A 20,406-nucleotide genomic window follows, 5' to 3' on the forward strand; every position below is an offset into this window, starting at 1 on the left:
AAAAGGGAGAGGTTGAGACTTCCCAAACTCCTCTTGTCTCTCTGGGGCTGGCCTTGCGCGCTCTTGCGTCCAAAAGGAGCGCGCGCCCTGTGTCTTTGTGGAAAGAGGAGGAGCCGAGGATGAAGGGAGGGGGGAAAGAGAAAGAGAAAAAAAAAGTGGGAAGGACGAAAGGAGGAGGAGGAGAAAGGAAAGTGTCGAGGGGGGAAGGGAGGAGAGGAAAGTTGGGAAAAGGGGGCTTTTGGGGGGGCAGGGGAGAGGAGGCGAAGGCGCAAAAAAGAAGGCGAAGTTGGGGCAAAGTTTGGAGACGGAGTTTGGAGACGGAGTCGCGCTTTTGGAAAGCTTTGGAGAAGGAGGCCTTTCCTCCCCAAGGGAAGAAGATTCCCCTTGGAAAAAGAGGGGGGAAAGAGGCTCAGAGAGGGGCCAAAATGGGGCAGGAAGAGCCCGAGAGGAGAGGAAGGAGCGCGGATGGGTAGGAAAGGGAGAAAAGCGCAAAGTTCGGGCGAAGTTTGGAGAGAACTTTTTGGAGAGGGAAAAGGGCGCCTTGTGGAGAGGGGGAGGGGGGTCCCCGAGTATGGCCTCCCTTTCGGAAGACCCCGAAGACCCTCCCCGGCCGGAGACAGAGGATCTGGAGACCCCGAAGGAGGACGGAGGGACGGAGCCCGCTTCTTCTCCTCCTCCTCGCTTCTCGGCGGAGCAAGTGTCGTGCGTGTGCGAGGCGCTGCTCCAGGCCGGGGACCCCCACCGCTTGGCCCGCTTCCTGGCCACTCTCCCCGCGGAGGCGCTCTCCTCTCCGGACTCCCCCGCCGGGGAGAGCCTGGCCAAGGCGCGGGCCTTGCTGGCTTTCCAGCGGGGGGCCTTCGAGGAGCTCTACGGCCTGCTCCAGAGCCGCCCCTTCGGGCCCCCGCACCACGCCTTCCTGCAGGACCTCTACCTGCGCGCCCGGTACCGGGAGGCCGAGGCCGCGCGCGGGAGGGCCCTGGGCGCCGTGGACAAGTACCGCCTCCGCAAGAAGTTCCCGCTGCCCCGCACCATCTGGGACGGAGAGGAGACCGTCTACTGCTTCAAGCGGCGCTCCCGGGCCGCCCTCCGGGACTCCTACGGGCGCAGCCGCTACCCCAGCCCCGAGCAGAAGCGGCGCCTCGCCCGGGACACCGGACTCTCCCTCACCCAGGTCTCCAACTGGTTCAAGAACCGGCGCCAAAGGGACCGAGGCGGAGGGGGAGGAGGAGGAGGAGCAACACCCACCGGGGCCACCACTGCAACCCACGCAGGAGGGGGAGGAGGAGGAGGGAGCAGCGCTGGAACGCCCAGCAAGAGGTCAGCAGGGAGAGAGGGCGCCTCTGAGCATGGGCAGAGGGCCGGGGAGGGGAGGGACATACTGGAATGGGAGCTCCAGGCAACATTCTTTCATTTTTCCTATGCACCTTCTGCACAAGGTTACCTGGATGCATTTCTGATGCTGTGCCAGGGGAAAAGAGGACCTCTGAGCATGAGCAGAGTGCAGGGTGTAGAGCTCAAGGGTGGGAGTCGAGGCTAGGCAACAACATACTTTTATGTTTCGTATACACCTTCCGTACATGGCAACTGTATGCATTTCTGATGTTATGCCAGGGGGAAAGAGGGCCTTTGAGCATGGGCAGAGTGCAGTTTGTGGAGGTCCCAGGCAACAACATTCTTTCATTTTGCATATACACCTACCTGTATGCATTTCTGATGCTATACCAGGGGGAAAGAGGGCCCCTGAGCATGGGCAGAGGGATTGGGAGGGGGACATACTGGAATGGAGGCTCCAGGCAACAACATTATTTCACTTTTCATAGGCACCTTTTGCACAAGGTTACTTGTATGCATTTCTGATGCTGTGCCAGGGGGAAAGAGGGCCCCTGAGCATGGGCAGAGGGCTTGGAAGGGGGGGGGGACATACTGGAATGGATGCTTGGAATAGAGGGAAAGAGGGCCCCTGAGCATGGGCAGAAGGCTTTGGGGTGCATACTGGAATGGAGGCTCCAGGCAACAGCATTCTTCCATTTTTCCTATGCACCTTCTGCACAAGGTTACCTGGATGCATTTCTGATGCTGTGCCAGGGGGAAAGAGGACCTCTGAGCATGGGCAGAGTGCACGTTGTGAGTCTAGGAGGTAGGACTCAAGCCTAGACAACAACATACTTTTATGTTTCGTATACACTTCCAGCACATGGCAACTGTATGCAGTTCTGATGCTGTGCCAGGGGAAAAGACGGCCTCTGAGCACGGGCAGAGTGCATTTTGTGGATCTGAGGGGTGGGACTCGAGTAAAGTTTGTGGATCTGAGAGGTGGGACTCGAGCCTAGACAGCAACATTATTTCATTTTTCATATGGACCTTCTGCTATGCCAGGGGGGAAGAGGGCCTCTGAGCATGGGCAGAGTGCAGTTTGTGGAGCTCAAGGGTGGGACTCGGGCCTAGACAATATATACTATCATGTTTCGTATACACCTTCTGTACATGGCAACATTTCTGATGCTGTGCCAGGGGGAAAGAGGGCCTCTGAGCATGGGCAGAGGGCTGGGGAGTGGGGAACATACTGGAATGGAGGCTCCAGGCAACAACATTCTTTCACTTTTCATAGGCACCTTTTGCACAAGGTTACCTGGATGCTGTGCAAGGGGGAAAGAGGGCCTCTGAGCATGGGCAGAGGGCTGGGGAGGGGGGAACATACTGGAATGGAGGCGCCAGGCAACAACATTCTTTCATTTTTCATAGGCACCTTTTGCACAAGGTTACCTGGATGCTGTGCAAAGGGGAAAGAGGGCGCCTCTGAGCATGGGCAGAGGGATTGGGAGGGGGACATACTGGAATGGAGGCTCCAGGCAACAACATTCTTCCATTTTTCATAGGCACCTTTTGCACAAGGTTACCTGGATGCATTTCTGATGCTGTGCCAGGGGGAAAAGAGGGCCCCTGAGCATGGGCAGAGGGCTTGGAAGGGGGGGGGGACATACTGGAATGGATGCTTGGAATAGAGGGAAAGAGGGCCCCTGAGCATGGGCAGAAGGCTTTGGGGTGCATACTGGAATGGAGGCTCCAGGCAACAACAGTCTTTCACTTTTCCTATGCACCTTCTGCACAAGGTTACCTGGATGCATTTCTGATGCTGTGCCAGGGGGGAAGAGGGCCTCTGAGCATGGGCAGAGGGATAGGGAGGGGGGGGGCATACTGGAATGGAGGCTTGGAATAGGGGGAAAGAGGGCCCCTGAGCATGGGCAGAGGGCTTGGAAGGGGGGGGGCATACTGGAATGGAGGCTTGGAATAGGTGGAAAGAGGGCCCCTGAGCATGGGCAGAAGGCTTTGGGGTGCATACTGGAATGGAGGCTCCAGGCAACAGCATTCTTCCATTTTTCCTATGCACCTTCTGCACAAGGTTACCTGGATGCATTTCTGATGCTGTGCCAGGGGAAAGAGGGCCTCTGAGCATGGGCAGAGTGCAGTTTGTGAGTCTAGGAGGTGGGACTCAAGCCTAGACAACAACATTCTTTTATGTTTCGTGTCCACCTTCTGCACAATGAAATAATATATATTACTAACGCAATGACAGAAGGAAAGAGGGCCTCTGAGCATGGGCAGAGTGCAGTTTGTGAGTCTAGGAGGTGGGACTCAAGCCTAGACAACAACATACTTTAATGTTCATATGCACCTCCTGATGCCATGGCAGAAGGAAAGAGGGCCTCTGAGCATGAGCAGAGGGCTTGGGAGGGGAGGGACATACTGGAATGGAGGCTCCAGGCAACAACATTCTTTCATGTTTCATATACACCTTCTGCACAAGGTTACCTGTATGCATTTCTGATGCTATGCCAGGGGAAAGAGGGCCCCTGAGCATGGGCAGAGTGCAGTTTGTGGAGGTTCCAGGCAACAACATTCTTTCACTTTTCATATGCACCTTCTGCACAAGGTTACCTGGATGCTGTGCAAGGGGGAAAGAGGGCCTCTGAGCCTGGGCAGAGTGCATTTTGTGAGTCTAAGAGGTGGGACTCAAGCCTAGACAACAACATTCTTTTATGTTTCGTATACACCTTCTGCACAATGAAATAATATATATTACTAACGCAATGACAGAAGGAAAGAGGGCCCCTGAGCATGGGCAGAGGGCTTGGGGAGGGGGAGCATACTGGAATGGAGGCTCCAGGCAACAACATTATTTCACTTTTCATATGCACCTTTTGCACAAGGTTACCTGTATGCTTTGCTGATGCTATGCCAGGGGGAAAGAGGGCCTCTGAGCATGGGCAGAGTGCAGTTTGTGAGTCTAGGAGGTGGGACTCAAGCCTAGACAACAACATTCTTTTATGTTTCGTATCCACCTTCTGCACAATGAAATAATATATATTACTAACACAATGGATGGGACTTGAGCCTGGACAACAACATACTTTCATGTTTCATATGCATCTTCTGCACAAGGTTACCTGGATGCTGTGCAAGGGGGAAAGGGGGCCTCTGAGCATGGGCAGAGGGTCTGGGGAGGGGGACATACTGGAATGGGGGCTCCAGGCAACAGCATTCTTCCATTTTTCCTATGCACCTTCTGCTCAAGGTTACCTGTATGCATTTCTGATGCTCTGCCAGGGGGAAAGAGGGCCTCTGAGCATGGGCAGAGGGCTGGGGAGGGGAGGGACATACTGGAATGGAGGCTCCAGGCAACATGCTTTCATTTCTCATATGCACCTTCTGCACAAGGTTACCTGGATGCATTTCTGATGCTGTGCCAGGGGGAAAGAGGGCCTCTGAGCATGGGCAGAGTGCAGTTTGTGGATCTGAGGGGTAGGACTCGAGCCTAGACAACAACATACTTTCATGTTTCGTATGCACCTTCTGTACATGGCAAGTGTATGCATTTCTGATGCTATGCCAGGGGGAAAGAGGGCCTCTGAGCATGGGCAGAGTGCAGTTTGTGGATCTGAGGGGTGGGACTCAAGCCTAGACAATATATACTATCATGTTTCGTATACACCTTCTGTACATGGCAACTGTATGCATTTTTGATGCTGTGCCAGGGGGAAAGAGGGCCTCTGAGCATGGGCAGAGTGCAGGTTGTAGAGCTCAAGGGTGGGAATCGAGCCTAGGCAACAACATACTTTCATGTTTTGTATGCACCTTCTGCACAAGGTTACCTGTATGCATTTCTGATGCTATGCCAGGGGGAAAGAGGGCCTCTGAGCATGGGCAGAGTACAGTTTGTGGATCTGAGGGGTGGGACTCAAGCCTAGACAATATATACTATCATGTTTCGTGTACACCTTCTGTACATGGCAAGTGTATGCATTTCTGATGCTGTGCCAGGGGGAAAGAGGGCCTATGAGCATGGGCAGAGTGCAGGTTGTAGAGCTCAAGGGTGGGAATCGAGCCTAGGCAACAACATACTTTCATGTTTCGTATGCACCTTCTGCACAAGGTTACCTGTATGCATTTCTGATGCTATGCCAGGGGGAAAGAGGACCTCTGAGCATGGGCAGAGTGCAGTTTGTAGAGCTCAAGTGTGGGAGTCGAGCCTAGACAGCAACATTATTTCATTTTTCATGTGCACCTCATGCTATCCCAGGGGGAAAGAAGACCTCTGAGCATGGGCAGAGTGCAGTTTGTGGATCTGAGGGGTGGGACTCAAACCTAGACAACAACATTCTTTCATTTTATATATGCACCTTCTGCACAAGGTTATCTCTGCAGAAGGTGCATATATGCTTTTCTGATGCTATGCCAGGGGAAAGAGGGCCTCTGAGCATGGGCAGAGTGCAGGTTGTAGAGCTCAAGGGTGGGAGGCCAGCCTAGGCAACAACATACTTTCATGTTTCATGTGCACCTTTTGCACAAGGTTACCTGTATGCATTTCTGATGCTGTGCCAGGGGGAAAGAGGGCCTCTGAGCATGAGCAGAGTGTAGCTTGTGAATCTTGGAGGTGGGACTCAAGCCTAGACAGCAACATTATTTCATGTTTCATGTGCACCTTCTGCACAAGGTTACCTGTATGCATTTCTGATGCTGTGCCAGGGGGAAAGAGGGCCTCTGAGCATGAGCAGAGTGTAGCTTGTGAATCTTGGAGGTGGGACTCAAGCCTAGACAGCAACATTATTTCATGTTTCATGTGCACCTTCTGCACAAGGTTACCTGTATGCATTTCTGATGCTGTGCCAGGGGGAAAGAGGGCCTCTGAGCATGAGCAGAGTGTAGCTTGTGAATCTTGGAGGTGGGACTCAAGCCTAGACAGCAACATTATTTCATGTTTCATGTGCACCTTCTGCACAAGGTTACCTGTATGCATTTCTGATGCTGTGCCAGGGGGAAAGAGGGCCTCTGAGCATGAGCAGAGTGTAGCTTGTGAATCTTGGAGGTGGGACTCAAGCCTAGACAGCAACATTATTTCATGTTTCATGTGCACCTTCTGCACAAGGTTACCTGTATGCATTTCTGATGCTGTGCCAGGGGGAAAGAGGGCCTCTGAGCATGAGCAGAGTGTAGCTTGTGAATCTTGGAGGTGGGACTCAAGCCTAGACAGCAACATTATTTCATGTTTCATGTGCACCTTCTGCACAAGGTTACCTGTATGCATTTCTGATGCTGTGCCAGGGGGAAAGAGGGCCTCTGAGCATGAGCAGAGTGTAGCTTGTGAATCTTGGAGGTGGGACTCAAGCCTAGACAGCAACATTATTTCATGTTTCATGTGCACCTTCTGCACAAGGTTACCTGTATGCATTTCTGATGCTGTGCCAGGGGGAAAGAGGGCCTCTGAGCATGAGCAGAGTGTAGCTTGTGAATCTTGGAGGTGGGACTCAAGCCTAGACAGCAACATTATTTCATGTTTCATGTGCACCTTCTGCACAAGGTTACCTGTATGCATTTCTGATGCTGTGCCAGGGGGAAAGAGGGCCTCTGAGCATGAGCAGAGTGTAGCTTGTGAATCTTGGAGGTGGGACTCAAGCCTAGACAGCAACATTATTTCATGTTTCATGTGCACCTTCTGCACAAGGTTACCTGTATGCATTTCTGATGCTGTGCCAGGGGGAAAGAGGGCCTCTGAGCATGAGCAGAGTGTAGCTTGTGAATCTTGGAGGTGGGACTCAAGCCTAGACAGCAACATTATTTCATGTTTCATGTGCACCTTCTGCACAAGGTTACCTGTATGCATTTCTGATGCTGTGCCAGGGGGAAAGAGGGCCTCTGAGCATGAGCAGAGTGTAGCTTGTGAATCTTGGAGGTGGGACTCAAGCCTAGACAGCAACATTATTTCATGTTTCATGTGCACCTTCTGCACAAGGTTACCTGTATGCATTTCTGATGCTGTGCCAGGGGGAAAGAGGGCCTCTGAGCATGAGCAGAGTGTAGCTTGTGAATCTTGGAGGTGGGACTCAAGCCTAGACAGCAACATTATTTCATGTTTCATGTGCACCTTCTGCACAAGGTTACCTGTATGCATTTCTGATGCTGTGCCAGGGGGAAAGAGGGCCTCTGAGCATGAGCAGAGTGTAGCTTGTGAATCTTGGAGGTGGGACTCAAGCCTAGACAGCAACATTATTTCATGTTTCATGTGCACCTTCTGCACAAGGTTACCTGTATGCATTTCTGATGCTGTGCCAGGGGGAAAGAGGGCCTCTGAGCATGAGCAGAGTGTAGCTTGTGAATCTTGGAGGTGGGACTCAAGCCTAGACAGCAACATTATTTCATTTTTCATGTGCACCTTCTGCACAAGGTTACCTGTATGCATTTCTGATGCTGTGCCAGGGGGAAAGAGGGCCTCTGAGCATGAGCAGAGTGTAGCTTGTGAATCTTGGAGGTGGGACTCAAGCCTAGACAGCAACATTATTTCATGTTTCATGTGCACCTTCTGCACAAGGTTACCTGTATGCATTTCTGATGCTGTGCCAGGGGGAAAGAGGGCCTCTGAGCATGAGCAGAGTGTAGCTTGTGAATCTTGGAGGTGGGACTCAAGCCTAGACAGCAACATTATTTCATGTTTCATGTGCACCTTCTGCACAAGGTTACCTGTATGCATTTCTGATGCTGTGCCAGGGGGAAAGAGGGCCTCTGAGCATGAGCAGAGTGTAGCTTGTGAATCTTGGAGGTGGGACTCAAGCCTAGACAGCAACATTATTTCATGTTTCATGTGCACCTTCTGCACAAGGTTACCTGTATGCATTTCTGATGCTGTGCCAGGGGGAAAGAGGGCCTCTGAGCATGAGCAGAGTGTAGCTTGTGAATCTTGGAGGTGGGACTCAAGCCTAGACAGCAACATTATTTCATTTTTCATGTGCACCTTCTGCACAAGGTTACCTGTATGCATTTCTGATGCTGTGCCAGGGGGAAAGAGGGCCTCTGAGCATGAGCAGAGTGTAGCTTGTGAATCTTGGAGGTGGGACTCAAGCCTAGACAGCAACATTATTTCATTTTTCATGTGCACCTTCTGCACAAGGTTACCTGTATGCATTTCTGATGCTGTGCCAGGGGGAAAGAGAGCCTCTGAGCATGGGCAGAGGGCAGTTTGTGAGTCTAGGAGGTGGGACTCAAGCCTAGACAACAATATTATTTCGTTTTTCATATACACCTTCTGCACAATGAAATAATACATATTACTAACACAATGACAGAAGGAAAGAGGGCTCCTGAGTATGGGTAGAGTGCAGTTTGTGGATCTGAGGGGTGGGACTCGAGCCTAGGCAACAACATGCTTTCATTTTTCATATGCACCTTCTGTACATGGCAAGTGTATGCATTTCTGATACTATGCCAGGGGGAAAGAGGGCCGCAGAGCATGGGCAGAGGGCTTTTTCTGCCGATCTTGGAATAGGGGGAAGGAGGGCCTCTGAGCATGGGCAGAGTACAGTTTGTGGATCTGAGGGGTGAGACTCGAGCCTAGACAACAACATTCTTTTATGTTTCGTATCCACCTTCTGCACAATGAAATAATACATATTACTAACACAATAACAGAAGGAAAGAGGGCCCCTGAGCATGGGCAGAGTGCTGTTTGTGGATTTTGGAGGTGGAACTCAAGCCTAGACAACAACGATGGCGCAGTGGGTCAAACCTCTGTGCCGACAGGACTGAAGACCGACAGGTCGCAGGTTCAAATCCGGGGAGAGGCGGATGAGCTCCCTCTATCAGCTCCAGCTCCTCATGCAGGGACATGAGAGAAGCCTCCCTCAAGGATGATAAAACATCAAAAATCATCTAGGCGTCCCCGGGCAACGTCCTTGCAGACAGCCAATTCTCTCACACCAGAAGCAACTTGCAGTTTCTCAGGTCGCTCCTGACACGACAAAAAAAACAACAACATTCTTTCATGTTTCCTATACACCTTCTGTACATGGGAACTGTATGCATTTCTGGTGCTATTCCAGGAGGAAAGAGGGCCTCTGAGCATGGGCAGAGGGCTTTGGGAAAAAACATACTAGAATGGGGGCTCTAGACAACAATGATGCCCTTTCATGTTTCATAGGCCTCTGAGCATAGGCATGGAATAAGGGCTCTAGAGAAGGCTTGGGCAAACTTGGGCCCTCCAGGTGTTTTGGACTTCAACTCCCACAAGTCCAAACAGCCGGTAGACAGTTAGGAATTGTGTGAGTTGAAGTCCAAAACACCTGGAGGGCCCAAGTTTCCCCATGCCTCCCTTAGACACATAGCTGAAGGCAGCTTCCTACACCCTGTTTTTAATAATATGCCAGGCGAAAAGACAGAAGAGGAAAGAGTACCTCTAGGCATGGGCGGAGTGCACCTCGTCGTTCTCCTTCTCCTTGGGTTGCCTGTTTCGCCAGTGGAGCATCCCTTATCCAAACATCTCCGAATGCAGAACCAGCCAAAATGAAAACAACTCCTTCACGAGATGTGTATCTTCTCTTCTCCTCCAAGGCTGAGATTCATGAGTCCAGAGAACTTGAATTAACTAAAAATGATACAGTAAAATATATATTTAAACCCAAGCAAATTGTAACAGGACATGTTACTAGATTGCAAGAAAAAATACAGAAAAATACACGGAAGTGTATATTTATTTAAACACAAGCTAAGTATAACCACAAACGTTTTCGGATTCCGTGCGGTGATTTTGAAATAATGCAGAGTTCGTTCTGCAAAAGGGAGAGGGAAATGTTTGTGTCTCCAAACTGGAGGAACATCTGGAGTGAGGAGCCTTGTTTTTCCCCACCCAAACCCCCTGGAAGGACTGGCAAAAGGGGAGGAACGAGCTGGAAAGTTCTCCAACTTCAGTGGTTTCTGGCTTTTGTTTGGAGAAGGGAAGAGAGCAAGCGGGCAAAGAGGACAAACCAAACCCGAGTTACTTTTTTGGGGACTCTAAATGGGGAGGGGGCAACCACAAGAAAGGTGCCGTCTGCTTCCGGTTTGGGAAGCCTTTTCGTTCTACGGTCGTCCCGCCACATTTGTGGTTATGACTTTTGCCGATCTGATTCATGGCTTTTATTCACGTAGTCTCTTTAGCAGTGGTTCTCAACCTTCCTAATACTGCGACGCCTTAATACAGTTCCTCCTGTTGTGGTGACCCCCAACCATAACATTATTTTCGTTGCTACTTCATAACTGTAATTTTGCTCCTGTTATGAATCATAATGCAAATACCAGCTATGCCGGATGTATTTTCCTTCACTGGACCAAATTTGGCACAAATACCCAATACATCAAAATTTGAGAACTGGTGGGGTTTGGGGGGGATTGATTTTGTCCTTTGGGAGCTGTAGTTGCTGGGATTTATTGATAACCTACAATCAAAGAGCATTCTGAACTTCACCAATGATGGAATTGAACCAAACTTGGCACACAACTCCCATTTTTATTTTATTTTTTTGTCTTGTCAGGAGCGACTTGAGAAACTGCAAGTCGCTTCTGTTGTGAGAGAATTGGCCATCTGCAAGGATGTTGCCCAGGGGACGCCCGGATGATTTGATGTTTTTATTATCCTTGTGGGAGGCTCCCATGAACAACAGAAAATACTGGAAGGGTTTGGTGGGTATTGACCTTGTGTTTTGGAGTTGTAGTTCACCTACATCCAGAGAGCACTGTGGACTCAAACTATGATGGATCTGGACCAAACTTGACAGAAATATTCAATATGCCCAAATGTCAACACTGCTGGAGTTTGGGGAAAATAGACCTTGACATTTGGGAGTTGTAGTTGCTGGGATTTACAGTTCACCTGCAATCAAAGAGTATTCTGAACCCCACCAATGATTATTCTGAACCCCAACCCTCTGACATCCCCTCATGACCCCTTCAGGGTTCCTGACCCCCAGGTTGAGAAACACTGCTCTTTAGGAATTGCTAGATTGTCCAGTGTGTGGTTATTTATTTATCGTATCAGATTTTTAAAGTCCGTTCTGCTGGGTTTTTTTGTGTGTTTTTAGGGGTGATGGTCACTCGTTGGCCTGATAGATGTATTGTGTCCAAATTTGGTGTCAGTTTGCCCAGCGGCTTTTGAGTTATGTTAATCCCACAAACGAACATTACCTTTTTATTTATATAGATTTTGTAGGCTTGATGCTGCTATAACCTGAACACGGCAGATCTGGGGTATTCATTGTCTGATATTTTTCCATCCTGCAGCGAATCCGATGGGAATCCCAGCACAGAGGATGAATCCAGCCATGGGCCTGAGGAAACAGAAGTGTCCATTGGGATGTCTAGTACTCCGGAAGGGGTCCCGGCTTCCAACAGCCTTTTCCTGCCAGCCGCCGGCTCCAGTGCCTCTTCCATCCTTCTGAATGGCAACTTCATCACCGCCACCTCGCCCACCATGTTCCTCAATGGCGGCTCGGTTATCCAGACCTCAAGCGGAGGCGTCATCCTGAACGGTTTGACGCTGGGAGATAACCAGACCATCACCTTGAGTCCGGTGACGGCAGCAGCACCCAGTCCCCCCATCCTCCTCAATGGCTCCACGGCTCTCTTGAGCAGCAAACCCATCATCCCCGCCAACCAGGAGGTCTCCAAAGAGCCCCTTCCGCCAGCCACTGTCCTCCTCAGCACACCATCCCTGAAGTCCGAAAGTGAAGAAGCCTTGGGTTTTGGAGTGAAGAAAGAGAATGAGGAAAAACAGTCCGTCCAGCCCCTCGTCTCTCTCCCGGATGCCTCCACTCTGCTCTCCAACCAAAAAGAGGGCCTCTTGGGTACCGTTTCGATGCCACAAGTTGTGCCATTGAAAGAAGAAGATCCAGTGGCTACTCAACCGGCAGCCACTTCTAGCCCTTCAGCCAAGATAGTCCCAGCTACCCCAGCTTTGCCATCTCCCCTGGAAGCCATGCCCACTCTGAGTGGCCAGCTCACCTTGGCGACTCCATCTCCGGCCGCCGTCTCTTCGTCCGATCAAGCCACTGTTCTCCACGTCCCTGCTCCGTCCCTGGTCCCCATTGCCCAAGTTTCACCTCCATCCCAAGTCGTCCCCCTCTCCCAGCCTGTTTCGGGGACCCAGGTGCTCTCCCCGTCTCAGATGGTCCCCATGTCGCCCACCCAGATCTATACATTGCCCCAAGGGGTGGCGGCCCCTCAGGTTGTCTCCCTCCCCCAAGTGCCTCAAGGGTCGCAGATTATCTCCCTGCCCCAAGTGGTGCCCACCTCGCAGGTGGTGACGCTGCAGCAAAGCATGGGCAGTCCCATCCAGATCTTGACCAGCTCTGCCCCCATCAAAATGGGCACCGTGGCGGGGACGCAGCAGGCGACGGTGGCAGGCGGGCACCTCGGACAGAGCGGCGGTGTGCATCTCATCAACACCAACATGGGCATCACTGCACTGCAGCTTCCAGGCACAACACCAGGTATCCCTTTTGGGAGGTGAAATGCTTGGGGAGGTGTCTTAAGGGGTTGACTAGAGTGAGCACAGAGGTAGAGGTGTTGGAAATAGCAACCTTCGGGAGGGATGGGGAGCCACCCCAGGAGCACCCAGGTGTTCTGTGGCATGCACGAAGCCCTGCCCCTCCCTCCGCCCTCATCCCGCCCCCAGGGGCGCCTCAAGAGCACCCATTGGGGATTTGCGCTCTACGCAAATGCGTAACTTTCCTCTTGCTTCAGCTGCCCTTGCCTCTGCTAACAAATATATTTTTGTAGTGCCATGTTTGAAGACATGGTTCTTCAGTTTAACAGCTGAGTTACCTGTGTGCCATTACGTCAATGCTTATGAATATCCTTCGCAGTTTGAAGACATGGTTCTTCAGTTTAACAGCTGAGTTACCTGTTTTAAAGGAGGGTAAGATTACTGCCACCTAATCTGCAAGGAAGCCCAGTAATTCTCAGCATCAACTTAGGAGCTGTTTTACAAAGAAGGATTTACTTATTTGATAGTGTAGCGTTTACTGTCCCTGGTTTGGTTTTACGTCTTATGTAGGCTGTTTGACTTAGGAGAAACTGTATCAGGCAAGGCTTGAGGAAAACAGTAACAAGTTTATTGGAACAAGCAAGATATAACAGATTTGATGTTTCTTCTCTAGAGGCACAAATTTTGATAGGTTACATTAGTAAGGTTTCATGAGTAACTTTAGGTACAGACTTTAAGAGTTTTCTGTAAGCAGATGTATCTTTCCTGGACAACTGTCCTAATAAAACTCTTCCCTGATTCTCCCACTAGAGAAATCAGTCTTCCCTGTAGCTCACCGGCTTACAGACTGCCACTTTCAAACAGCTGCCCCATGAAGTGACAGTTGGCTCCGCCCCCGTTGCTATGGCAACTCAGTTCAAGCCAAACCAGCCACTATCTCTAACAAAATATAATCCTACATACTTACCATTTATTAACTACTGTTTAAACAACACATCATAAGAATAAAAATTACACATCGTCACACCTGTGTGCCATTACGTCAATGCTTATGAATATCCTTCGCAGTTTGAAGACATGGTTCTTCAGTTTAACAGCTGAGTTACCTGTGTGCCATTATGTAAATGCTTATGAATATCATCTGTTCAAAGAGCTAACTTTTAACAAGGTAATGCTTTTCTTGACTAGTAGTTTTCAAAAGGTTCTCTCCACATGTTCATGGAGATTCACATTTGCCAAACGGATGTGACATCATTTTTACCTTTTCAATAAGGTTATGGTGCGCTTATTTCACATCACCTTGGGGGTATCTACAGACAACGCCGGCTCTTCACCTTAGAAATGGAGATGAGCACCAACCCCCAGAGTCAGACACGACTGGACTTAATGTCAGGGGAAAATCTTTGCCTTTGCTTTGCTCTTATTTCCAATATGTTATGGAATTTCCAATAAGAGGTGTTGGTGATATTCATAAGCATTGACGTAATGGCACACAGGTAACTCAGCTATTAAACTGAAGAACTATGTCTTTAAACTGCCAAGGATAGAGACATGCCACTACAAAAATTTACTGGGGTTAGGTGGAGACGCTGAGAAAAGGCTCCAAGATCTTTCCTTACCTTTAGATTGCAGCAACGCTCTCTACGTGGGGTTGCCTCTGAAGACTGCTCGGAAGCTGCAGCTAGTGCAACGCTCGGCAGCCAGACTACTAACGGGTGCTGGGTACAGGGAGCACACCACTCCGCTGTTACACCAGCTCCACTGGCTGCCAATTAGCTTTCGAGCACAATTCAAAGTGCTGGTGTTAACCTTTAAAGCCCTAAACCACTCCGGCCCTGTTTACCTCTCCGAACGTATTCTCCCCTATGAACCATCAAGACTATTAAGATCGTCTGGAGAGGCCCTGCTCTCGGTCCCACCGGCCTCTGGTGGGGACGAGGGACAGGGCCTTCTCAGTGGTGGCCCCGTGACTCTGGAACTCTCTCCCAGCGGAGATCAGAACCGCCCCTTCTATCCTGACTTTTAGGAAACAGGTGAAGACGTGGTTATGGAGACAGGCTTTTGATGAGTGAGAGAACACCCTAAGACATGGATGGAAGATGATGTATAATTGTTTTTAGTACAACGACTGACCACTGTAGTTTTGGATATATTTGTTGTTTTAATATGTTATTGTAATATGAACTATGATATTTTTTACCAATTGTATGTGTTTTTAATGGTTGGAAACCGGTCTGAGTCCCTCAAAAGAGGTGAGAAGGTCGGTATATAAAACTCTGAAATAAATAAATAAATAAATTCTCCCATTTTTCTCTCCACTTTAGGGAATATCCTCCTGACCAACCCGGCGACGGGCAGCAGCACCATCGTCACCGGCATGGCACTGCAGCAAGGCAAGCTGATCTTGACCGCCACGTTCCCAGCGGGCATGTTGATGGCGCCCATACTCTCGACTACTCCGGCAGCAGCGGCGCCCAGTTTGGCCCCTCCAATCAAACAGGAAGAGGCGGCTACTCCGGCCGCAGTTCTCGAGCGCCACGAAGATGGCGGTGGCAACTTGTTGCTTTCGAGCGTCGCGTCCGAAGTCTCCTCTCTCTCCGCTTCTGACAATACTGGACAAGCCAGCTTTTCGTCCTTTGGCCCAGACTCTGGCCCATCCAGCTTGCTTTCGGATTTCTCCCAAAACGAGAGCCTGTCCCAACAGCAGATGGTATGGTCCGACCCTGTCGGAATGGGCCTCCAAGGGAATGGCTCCGTGGGGCTCTTTGAGCTGGACAAGGACCCCATGGAGGAGCAAGCGGGGTTACTCCGGCTCCCCGAAGACGAAGGCCTCTTGCTGGACGACTCAGGGGGAGACCCCATGGATCCAGACGCTCTCGACTCCGGGGAGAAAGTGCTGACCCAGCTGCAGTCGGTGCCGGTGGAGGAGTCTCTGGACTTATAAAAGGACAGCGAGTTGGGTAGGAAGCTCATCCATCCGTTCTTCCCTTCAGAGGAATGGGATTTTGCCTTTGAAGCTATCCTTCTCGGTTGCTTTTTCATGTCGTCTTCCAGACCAGAGGTGCTGGTTCAGGAACGTTCGAAGTGCCTTGATAAGGGAAACCCCTCTCCCGCATGTGTGAAGCTTCCTTCTTCCACGGTTGCATCTTCCTTTTGCATGTGTTTGTGTGTGGCAAATACGAGGGTTGAATGAAAAGTAATGCCTCCACCTTCGTTACTTGAGTTTGGATGGGGATATTTTAATAAATCAAAGGCAGGAATAATCCTTAGAATGTGCTCTTTAACTTGCTTGAAATTTCTCTCTGAGTGATATGACGATCGTCCTGAATCAATCATAGAATCATAGAATCAAAGAGTTGAAAGAGACCTCATGGGCCATCCAGTCCAACCCCATTCTGCCAAAAAGCAGGAATATTGCATTCAAATCACCCCTGACAGATGGCCATCCAGCCTCTGTTTAAAAGCTTCCAAAGAAGGAGCCTCCACCACACTCTGGGGCAGAGAGTTCCACTGCTGAACGGCTCTCACAGTCAGGAAGTTCTTCCTCATGTTCAGATGTAGTTTGAAGCCATTGTTCCGTGTCCTAATCTCCATGGAAGCAGTAAACTAGCTTGCTCCCTCCTCCCTGTGGCTTCTTCTCACATATTTATACATGGCTATCATATCTGTCAACCATTTGCTTGTGAAACCTCGTGGTTGCTGTCACAGGATGTCCAACTCTTTGTCACGCAATTCAGATGTTCCCATCTCAACATCTTTAAACTTTCTCTCCCAATGACGCACAGAACTCACATAAACAGCTTGCATTCTCTGATGAATCTCCTTCTGCTGTAAAGAATTCAATGACTGCACGTTGCTTAAGTCGCATTGACTTACCGTCTGCGCAGGGTTCCATACTTCGCACTTTAACAACACCACCGTTCAATGCTAAGGCTTCCCACCAAAATGGAACTGTAGAGGAGAGTCTACTGAACAAGCCAGTACCTACCGCATACCAGTACTGCCATCTGTTGAGGAGTTACGAAGGTGCAGGCATTACTTGTCATTCAACCCTTGTACTACAACACTAAAACAGAAAGGCAATACCTCTGTCGTGTTCAGTTTATGTCTGGTACTCCATCTCTTGGTGGTCAGGAGAGTCGTAACCACAACCTTCACTTTGCTCTCTTTTGTGCCTCTTCTTGTATCCAAAATTTGGAGATCTTCTCCTTTCATTTCTTCCACGAGTCTCCAACTAATGAGAAACCGATTGAGTTGAGTATTTTCAGATTCACGACGTGGAATAGGACGTTTATCACTTCCAATTCACTGTGGACGGAAGTAACTAACAGGCAGACAACTTAGTTGTTTCCTTTCCTTTCTTCCATGGTGCTAAGGGATGGGGTTCGGCTAACTAGCGTGACCCCAATTCCCACTTTGGAGAGGAAGGGAGAATAAATCTAGTTTTTCCTATGCTTTGTGTTCTTCACTTGGAGATAGCAAAGCTATGGCTTCCCCTTGGCTTTTAGCGCTGTGTTTAGAAGTATCGGCACAATCCGAGAGAGTTCAAATAATCCCATTCTGAATTGGAACTCTCTGATGCTGGAAAATAGGACCACTCCTCCAAGGTGAGAGTGTCCACTGTTCTTTCTGCGTTGTGTTTTCACTTTTTCTTTTGGTTTTTATCCACTTGTGCCTTCTCTGTGGAATCGGTTTTTCAACATTTAGCACAAGAGACCGCCTGGATTAATGGCGACACGACACTGTGAACATAGGCACATGTTTCAAACTAAGGCAGTGTTTCTCAACCTGGGTGTCGGGACCCCTGAGGGGGTCACAAGGGAGGTCACCAAAGACTATCAGAAAACACAGTATTTTATGTTGGTCATGGGGGTTCGGTGTGACCTTCGCAAACTCTGCTGAGCAGCTCTGTGTTTATGAAACGTAAATCTCCTATCTATCTGCTCATTAGTCTGTCCACCTGGAATCTTATCCTCTAAGCCAGCGTTTCTCAACCTGGGGGTATTTTATGTTGGTCATGGGGGTTCGGTGTGGGAAGTTTGGTCCAATTCCATCATTGGTGGAGTTCAGAAGGCTCTTTAATTGTAGTGAACTATAAATCCCAGCAACTACAACTCCCAAATGTCAAGGTCTATTTTCCCCAAACTCCACCAGTATTCACATTTGGGCATATTGAGTATTCGTGACAAGTTTGGTCCACATCCATCATTGTTTGAGTGCACAGTGCTCTCTAGATGTAGGTGAACTACAACTCCAAAACTCAAGGTCAATGCCCACCAAACCCTTCTAGTGTTTTCTGTTGAGCATGGAAGTTCTTTGTGCCAAGTTTGATCCAATTCCATCGTTAGTGGAGTTCAGAATGCTTTTTGATTGTAGGTGAACTATAAAGCCTAGGAACTACAACTCCCAAATGTCAAGGTCTATTTTCCCCAAATTCCACCAGTGTTCACATATGGGCATATTGAGTATTCATGCCAAGTTGTGTCTAGATCAATCATTGATTGAGTCCACAGTGCTCTCTGGATGTAGGTGTAGGAGGCTCCTTCTTTGGAAGCTTTTAAACAGAGGCTGGATGGCCATCTGTCAGGGGTGATTTGAATGCTTCTTGGCAGGGGGTTGGACTGGATGGCCCATGAGGTGTCTTCCAACTCTTTGATTCTATGATTCTATGAACTACAACTCCAAAACTCAAGGTCAATTCCCACCAAACCCTTTTAGTGTTTTCTGTTGGTCATGGGAGTTCTGTGTGCCAAGTTTGGTCCAGTTCCATCATTGGTGTAGTTCAGAATGCTCATTGATTGTAGGTGAACTATAAATCCCAGCAACTACAGCTCCCAAATGACAAAATCAATCTTTCCCCAACCCCACCAGTATTCAAATTTGAATAGAATCATAGAGTTGGAAGAGACCTCATGGGCCATCCAGTCCAACCCCTGCCAAGAAGCAGGAATATTGCTTTCAAAGCACCCCTGACAGATGGCCATCCAGCCTCTGTTTAAAAGCTTCCAAAGCTTTTCCAAAGCTATTGGGTATTTGTGCCAAATTAAGTCCAGTGAATGAGAATACATCCTGCATATCAGATATTTACATGATGATTCATAACAGGAGCAAAATTACAGTTATGAAGTAGCAACGAAAGTAATGTTATGGTTGGGGGTCACCACCACATAAGGGGTCGCGGCATTGAAGGTTGAGAAGCACTGAACTAAGGAGTGGATGGAGCACAGGTTAGTCCTGCAATTAAAGGTACATGCACATAGTTTCTTAACGCACAGTGGAGTGAATTTTAGCTACAGACACCCCCCTTATATTTGGGTTTGGGAACAAAAGCAATGTCTCCTGTTTACCAAGGACATTTAAGGATGACCACCTGAAAGACCGAAATCGCATACAAAACTAAGTATTCCTCCCCTGAAAACGAAATTGCAAATTGGAGTTCAACCCAAGCTTTCTCTGAAACCAAGGTGTCCTTCGTAACATACAAATGGATACAGGAAATGATTGATAATGAAAAATTGGAAGTACAAACAAGGATTTAAAAGTATTGTCGAAGGCTTTAATGGCCGGAATCACTGGGTTGTTGTAGGGTTTTTCGGGCTATATGGCCATGCTCTAGAGGCATTCTCTCCTGACGTTTCGCCTGCATCTATGGCAAGCATCCTCAGAGCTTGTGAGGTCTGTTGGAACTAGGAAAAAGGGCTTATATATCTGTGGAATGACCAGGGTGGGACAAAGGACTCTTGTCTGCTGGAGCCAGGTGTGAATGTTTCAACTGACCACCTTGATTAGCATTTGATTGCCTGGCAGTGCCTGGAGCAATCTTTTGTTGAGAGGTGATTAGATGTCCATGTTTGTTTCTTGAGAGAAGAAGAAAAGAAACAAACATGGACATCTAATCACCTCTCAACAAAAGATTGCTCCAGGCACTGCCAGGCAATCAAATGCTAATCAAGGTGGTCAGTTGAAACATTCACACCTAGCTCCAATAGACAAGGGTTCTTTGTCCCACCCTGGTCATTCCACAGATATATAAACCCTTTTCCTGAGTTCCAACAAACTTCACTACCTCTGAGGATGCTTGCCATAGATGCAGGCGAAACGTCAGGAGAGAATGCCTCTAGACCATGGCCATATAGCCCGAAAAACCTTACAACAACCCAAGAATTTAAAAGATTCCAAACTGCATTGTGCATGCACAAAGTAAACTCAAATATGTGCGATTTCACAGACACCACGAAGAAGAACCTTGGATAATTGAAACTACATATATCGGTTCTGCAGATACAGAACCGATATATGTACCGTACTGTCGAATTGATTTGTATTTTCTTGTACTTTTCAATTGATATATTTTGTCATAAAGAAAGGGGGAATGGAAATAGTTGGCTGTATCTGCGGAGAGGAATTTTGGTTGTCTTGATGCGTCTCTTTTTTTTCCCCAACCAGGTACTATTGCATTACTTCTTTTCCCTTCCTTTGTGAGAAGCAATCATTTCTATGAGATATTTTTATATATCTATTATTGGTTTTTCAGTGTACGTGTGTCCTTTATATATATATATATATACTGTATATATATATTTTATATATATTAAATATATTTTATCCTAAAACTCTGTATA

At 48.8% G+C, this 20,406-nt stretch overlaps 1 protein-coding gene across 1 annotated transcript; it reads left to right on the forward strand.

Annotated features, from left to right (window-relative positions):
- The first annotated feature begins 61 nt into the window (after positions 1–61).
- On the forward strand, positions 62–20,397 carry LOC132781985 (homeobox protein SIX5). The gene is made up of 3 exons (XM_067461028.1): positions 62–1,317; positions 11,581–12,788; positions 15,109–20,397. The coding sequence occupies exons 1-3, from the start codon at positions 572–574 to the stop codon at positions 15,726–15,728; spliced, it is 2,574 nt and encodes an 857-aa protein (XP_067317129.1). The 5' UTR covers positions 62–571; the 3' UTR covers positions 15,729–20,397.
- Positions 20,398–20,406: the final 9 nt, after the last annotated feature.

Source organism: Anolis sagrei, chromosome X, assembly GCF_037176765.1.
Source record: "Anolis sagrei isolate rAnoSag1 chromosome X, rAnoSag1.mat, whole genome shotgun sequence".
In the NCBI taxonomy this organism is placed as follows: Eukaryota; Metazoa; Chordata; class Lepidosauria; order Squamata; family Dactyloidae; genus Anolis; species Anolis sagrei.

Coding starts and splice junctions, on each gene's coding strand:
- LOC132781985 (XM_067461028.1), top strand. CDS start 572: ATGGCCTCCCTTTCGGAAGACCCCGAAGACCCTCCCCGGCCGGAGACA. Junction 1,318..11,580: donor GCTGGAACGCCCAGCAAGAG/GTCAGCAGGGAG, acceptor TCCATCCTGCAG/CGAATCCGATGGGAATCCCA. Junction 12,789..15,108: donor GCTTCCAGGCACAACACCAG/GTATCCCTTTTG, acceptor TCTCCACTTTAG/GGAATATCCTCCTGACCAAC.